Source organism: Aspergillus thermomutatus (assembly GCF_002237265.1).
Source record: "Aspergillus thermomutatus strain HMR AF 39 chromosome Unknown NODE_516, whole genome shotgun sequence".
NCBI classification, from domain to species: Eukaryota; Fungi; Ascomycota; class Eurotiomycetes; order Eurotiales; family Aspergillaceae; genus Aspergillus; species Aspergillus thermomutatus.
The window spans coordinates 1-6,659 of NW_020798566.1; the positions used below are offsets into that span (position 1 = coordinate 1).

At 44.5% G+C, this 6,659-nt stretch overlaps 2 protein-coding genes across 2 annotated transcripts; both read right to left on the reverse strand.

The window, feature by feature from the left end:
* Positions 1-1,036: 1,036 nt before the first annotated feature.
* Positions 1,037-2,664, reverse strand: CDV56_100330 (pepsin-like aspartic protease; the record flags this gene model as incomplete). Its single annotated transcript, XM_026753949.1, has 3 exons — positions 1,037-1,983; positions 2,080-2,398; positions 2,467-2,664. 3 exons carry the CDS (start codon positions 2,662-2,664, stop codon positions 1,037-1,039), a joined length of 1,464 nt encoding a protein of 487 aa, XP_026609497.1.
* Positions 2,665-4,090: 1,426 nt separating this feature from the next.
* Positions 4,091-6,632, reverse strand: CDV56_100820 (uncharacterized protein; the record flags this gene model as incomplete). The annotated part of the gene is made up of 7 exons (XM_026754439.1): positions 4,091-4,542; positions 4,604-4,722; positions 4,774-4,889; positions 4,958-5,038; positions 5,085-5,347; positions 6,098-6,522; positions 6,580-6,632. The coding sequence occupies 7 exons, from the start codon at positions 6,630-6,632 to the stop codon at positions 4,091-4,093; spliced, it is 1,509 nt and encodes a 502-aa protein (XP_026609498.1).
* Positions 6,633-6,659: the final 27 nt, after the last annotated feature.

Genomic DNA, 6,659 nt, shown 5'->3' on the forward strand with positions numbered 1-6,659 from the left:
AAAGAACTAAGTATAATAAGACTAGATAATTATATAATAATATTAATAGAGAGAGTAATATATTAGTAGTAATAAGATTACTAACTAATATAATCTTATATTAGTAAGTTTTATTAAGTAATAATAATATCTACTATTTTAATTTAATTAATAAGAATATATAGTTTATATAAGATAAAGAATATTATAAATAAACCTCTAGCTATAGAGATATAGTATATAAAGGAGGGGGATAGTTATTAGATATAGTAAGCCTATATCTAGTAAACTATAGGGGTTATATAGGTAGTATATAACCTATAGAGATATTATTACTTACTAAGGGGTAAGCATCTTATACCTTAGTAATTAGTTTACTAATAAAGGCATTACTACTACCATACTATCTACTATTTAATTAAGAGCATTCCATAGGTGCTCTCACATATCTACCCTAATAATATAGAAGAATATATCTAGTATATTTATAAGATATTTATAAGGCTCTAGAAATATAGACTTTATACAAAATATAATAAATATAAATTTTATACTATAGAGATTAACTTCCTAGGCTATAATATTAGTATAAAAGGTATTAAGATAGAACTAAATTAGGTAAAAACATTCTTCATGGCACACCCCCTACCTTGAGATTTGACAGACCTCCAGTACCTACACATATACAATGTAAAAATGCTAGGGCTAATGCATAGATCATGATTATTATAATGTAATTACTGTAATTTTTCTGAAGTTTTATAAATGAGTAGGAGCGCCAGGGAGATAATGGGTATGACGTGCTCGCTGTCTTTGCATGTGTCTCCAGCCATTTACGCCAAAAGGGGTGATGAATGTGGAGGAGAGATTGATGAGAGATAAGTAAACAAGATCTGGGGAGGAAGGTGTGTCTAGTATCAAAGAATCAGGAGATAGCAGAAGAGCTGACAAGTAGAGGATGACAACTCGAAATCGATTTGCGAGGGTATCTATAATCAGATAGAATAGGGGGCAAATAGAATGACCATTTGACACCAAGGACAAGAAGCAGGAAAAATTACCACAGATTCAGCACATACCAAACAGCTGTCAAGGCCATGGCCAGGTGCTGCTTCTGGGCTCTCGCAACTCCTGCTGCTACGGCGCCCGCTGAGCTTGTTGACGGCACGGTCGTTGAAGATGCACCTGTTGGCGCCCCAATTCTCGCCCCAGAGCTATCAGCTACGACAGATGTAACTGGATGAGAAACCTGGGTGGCACCGGGAACAGAATCAGTTCCCGTGCCAATTTCCAGAATGTTGTCTTTCGTCGAGTTGAAATTGGTGTTGGCGATAGATATCTCGTTGTTGGCGATGTCATATACAACATACGCACTGCGCAAGAATGTGTCACCGAGAACCGCAGTACTGTCTCCGGCGGGGACAATCCCGAAGATACATGCACGTGCACCATCCCGGAAACGAAGGTCGCCCGCGTCAAGGAGAAGTTCGTCAATCATAACCGTGATATTTGGGGTTGAAAAAGTATATGTGATGTTCATGTTGTTTCCCGCCAAATTGCATGGCAGGTAACCGACCCCGCTCGAGGGTTCATATGCGACGTTGAGATCAGCATATATGCCCTTAACGATGGAGTCAGGGAGATAGGTCAAAGAGCTGCCGGAGTCGAGTAGTACCGCTGCTGGTAGAGCATCTGATGAGTAAGTTTTATGCTGCGACTCCGAGTCGAACGCAACTCCAGTCAATGCGATCACAAACTCCGAGTACCCTCCGTTGACCTCTTGTATGGGCAAAGTTTGCAGCTCTCCGAGATACTTTTCAGTATTTACACCCCCGAATAAGATCGATCCCGTGTTCGATTCAAGATCATTCAACCAAAGGCTGTAGGCGTTGGATCTGATCAATCCCTGGTCGACCATTGCTCGCGGAAGGTTTGGGTAAGCAGCTTCGCCGAACCGACCAACCTGAACCTCATTCGATGGGTAGCCAATTCCTAGCACGCCCTCTATACCAAGGGAAATGGCATTAGTTATCTACACTATAGCACTGCAGGTACATGCAGAGCGGAAGTTCGTCCAATGCCAGGCTTTGGTCAGCTTACCTGAAGAACTAGACGAGTACCCTATTCCAAATTGCAGATTCTTTAGTGTTGCCCCTCCAATATGGAGTGTATCGGTAGCATAATCGCCAACCGCGCCAGTTCCATCAGCATATGATATATTGAAATCGGATGAAACATAGGCATATGTTGATGAGGAACCAGGGTCATATGAACCGGATATGTTGCAGGAATCGCTTGATGCCGAGCACAGTGTTGAATTAGCTGCGTTGCACCATAAATCGCTACTCCCAGTGTCGAGAACAAGGCGCAAGGCCTGCTCCGGGGTGCCGAGAGTCACGTTGCAGAAGTACAGAGTTTCCTATTTGAATGTAAATATGATGTGATCGATGCACTGAAAAGTCAAATTCTGGGCAGGACATTGCTCACCTCGTTATCGAGCGTTTGACCGATTGTCTTGTTTCGTTTTCTCCGAACTCGATCCCTGGCCACAGGGTCTGACACAACATTACGCTTGATGTCCAGTGATATCACAGCAGGAACATCCCTCTGATGAAGTGTTAAACAGGCTCCATTTTTCACCGTCAGACACACGATAAATAGGAGAGATAGTATATGCCGCATCATTGTCCCGCTATGATACTATCTCGTCAACTACCAGGGTTGCTATAGAGGGGCCAGACACTGTAAAGCCGCAGAGCTGTAGATACTCATCCATCAGCAAATAATCAAGATAATGGCACATGCAAGAGACACTTGGAGATAGTCTGGAGGTTTTCAAAGCCTCCTTGGCCATGGGCGCCCGCATTTGCACGCTGTGGATGACCTATTGGCTATGATAGAAGTGACCTACCTCTCGTACTAGTCACTACTCTGTGAAATGATATTGCCCGGTATTGCTCACAAACAAATACAATGGGTCAATTGCCTTCATGGACCGGCACAATCAGGTGAACACCCGACAGATCGTACATCGCTTTATCAGCTTTTCAGGTCAGACTTGCCCGAGGACGGAAGACTCGGTTCACCCAGCACAGTCGGAGGAGCGGGTAGGTACCAATTCCAGGCATCATAAACATCATGCTGTGTCGGCTGTTGTCGTCATCCATGGTGGGCCCTAGTCGCTTTCAGTAGATTTATGGTACCAATGGGAGGGGTGTTAAACGTTCCGGTTGAATAAGTAATATCATAATGCTAATGCTCTTCCAGTCCCACTTGTGGACTAAATGATTTAGTGTAAGATTGATCAAAAGCCTAGGTAGCCACCAGGCCTAAGCTTTAAGCCATCGCCGCAAACAGCTGCTATCGGAGAATGCGGAAACCGATTTTCAGATACTGCTAAGGCAGTTCAATATGTTCAAGTCAGCTATTCAAAGTTCGAGGAGCCCCTGAATATTCTATCATATCCTGTCTATCTGAGGGTTTTAAATAATACTACTGATGATGCACAACCCTGCTAGTCACATAATAATAGGTAACATTTCAGTTTTTGCAATCTTTATACGGAGTATGGTAATCCTACTCTTCCATTAGTTGAGGGAGTCTGCTACCGTATTATTAAGCAAATATCGGTAGGAAGGTCCGCTGGACAATACCCTAAGGCGCTTCACGACACTTTCAGCAATGGGTGGACATTATACCTATAATCTGGCAATGGACCATATGTATGAAAGGGGGGATATACACTGCATGTTCCTAGGTAATGTTTTCTCCTAAGGTACCACACCACTCGTCTCGTCTGCTCTTCTGACTTCCATTTCCCATGACCAGTCTGGCACTGTAGGCACCAGCCATTGTCCACTATGGATGACGTATCCCTGCCAATATAGGTAACATACACCTACCTATGATTTGTAAATTCAATCGCAGTAGCAGTACAAGATGTTCTATAAGCACCAATCCCAGTGAGACCCAATTGGCCATACATATATATATTGCATAACCAACTGTCGAGAACTCAAATAGACAGGCGACAGTGATGGATAATTGTTGATAGTGGCCACAAGGCCCATGTACGTGCCCAGCAGAGCACAATGATAACGTATATGACGGGCTAAATTAACCCTATGGCGACCTTGACTTGCTCCATTGTCAATTCAGCGTTGGCACGCGCGGCTTTACAACCCTGTTCTGCTATAGAATCAAGGTAGTCAGTCTGATCACCTACAAGTGAAAGATACTTCTCCCTTATTCCCTCCAGGTGATCGGACAAAGTGCCGGCGAGATGTTCCTTCAAAGCGCGAAGACTGGCCGAACGGTATTCCATGGCTATCTCATCGCAAGATCGTCCGTCGAAGTGACTCAAGATCTCTATTAAATTCGCCACCCCAGGCCGACGCACTGGGTCATATGTTATGGTCAATTCCGAGTCCGTGAGCGCAGCATTGATCTTCTTGAAGATATCTTCGCGCGAATCTGTAAGAATAATCCTTGAGCGTCTGTCGGCATGGGACTTCGACATTTTCAAAGTCGGTTCTTTGAGGGACATAACCCGTTTAGCGGGAGCTATTGATACTCATCAATTTTTGAACCCAGAACCTTTCCGCAAGGATCAAAACCCACTTACATATAATTGCCTCCGGCGACGGGAAAATGGGTCCATATACATGATTAAAACTACTCGCAGTATTCCTCGAAAATTCAAGGTGCTGCCTTTGATCTTCTCCCACAGGAACATGAGTAGCTCTGTCCTATGTCAGTAATGTGAAAATGCGCCGATGAATTGGCCAGGCATACCTATGAACGAGAATATCCGCCGCTTGTAGAACAGGGTATGAGAACAAACCCAATCGCAACCTTGATCTCGCTGCCGAGTCTTCCAAATTTGCATTATCAGGCAACTGGAGCTTGCTCTGGACGACGTCAGCTAGCTATTCCTTCTCACCTTTGGAACATATTGGCACCTGGCCTGGATATTCACCTTCCACTGTGTCATTCGAGAGAGATACCCCATAGAGGCTATTGTGCACAGAATCCAAAACAGTTCAGTGTGCGCCTGGACCTAAGAATGGTCAGTAAACTTTACAACACAGATGAATACTGCATACGGCGGACTGGTAGAATATCGTTGAGCGATTCGGATCTAAGCCAACGGCGATGAGTGTTGCAAAAGTCTCCTTTCTCCAATTTCGTAGCTGGGAGGCATCTTGTGGGACTGTCAACGCATGCAAGTCGACGATTGAGAAAAATAATCTTGTCCCCTCCTTCGCAGCATTCTGTAGCCGTACCCATTCACGCAGAGCCCCCAGATAATTTCCAAGGTGCGGTACACCGGTTGGTTGGATCCCAGAGAATATGGTCTGATTGGTAGCTGAAGATGATCTCGCTGTGTCTGAGCTACTCCATCTGCGGAAAGTTTCTCTCGACGTCACAGATTTTCCTGCTACGTGAACGCAAGCTCGCCTTGCTCCAAGCAGAACTCTGAGAGCTTGACTGTTGCGGCAATTGGATCCCTGCATATCCAATCCGTTGACTGAGAAGGGGATTTTGGTGCAGACCATTTCCGTGTGAATGGCATATTATTTAAAAAAGGATTAATGATTTAGCACTCTCTTCGATAAATGTTTAACCACGTGATATCACTACTACTTTATGATACTAAAAACTCGACCATCCATACTTCGAGTGCTACATATAAGCTAGATCTTGATGACTGGTATAATGGTATTGCCTTTCAAATTTGAATGTCTCATTGATATTTAATGAGATTGCTTGCATGTTTGATGATTTCAGAGAAAAATGGGTTGATCGCCGATGTGCTGAGAGAATTATAAGCAGAGCAAAAGCAGCCTAACAACTATGAGGTCACCCCTTGCGAATGTCTGTTAGGGGACTCTTGTTATGAGTGAATCGCTCATTTTCTAGAAGATCAAACACTCCGCTCTGATCCGACCCATCGCTCCGATGACCGAAATGTGAGAGGTAAGGTTCAAGCGACTTCTCGATATCGGGCACTGCTTCATCCATGTTTCGGGCCACGTCTAGATTCAACACTCCGTAAGCATGTTTCGTCTTGATACGATCCCAATCAGGCAGTAAGTGCAGCGGAAGGAGGCCATACCAAGGCTTTCGTGATCCCACACATTTGCTTTCATACCAACGCCATAAAACGCATGTTTACGTAAAAAAGCCAGCCATGCCTGTACAGCTTGGGGATGTCCATCTTTGATCTGAATCAACCGGCGGACAGTTATTCGCTCGAAGTTCTCCTGACTTTTCTTGTGAACGAAATTGCTTCGCGGGAAAGTCCAGCGTTCAACGATCCGTGGCAGAGGCACCGGCCCCGAAACAGGAAGTTTCAGGTAATATGCAGCGCGTACAGCAAAGTCAGCAAAAAACTCCAGGTTGCGAACGCTATAAGACCTGAGTTGAAGATCGCAGACTGGCAGACCGAATTCAGGTTTCCTCCGAAGTGGCCGAAGATACAACGCTTGTACGCTCCGCGGGAGTCGGGCCTTCTGAACGACACTGTCCAAGCGCTCTGACCTAACCACCGATGAGCATGGAGCATCATAGAATGATTGCAGAATCTAGATTACAAACCATTCTTTCACGCGTGGCTCGGATGAAGGTGCTGGATCTCTCGATCTGAGCATGGGTTGTTAGTTAAAGAACTACCAAAA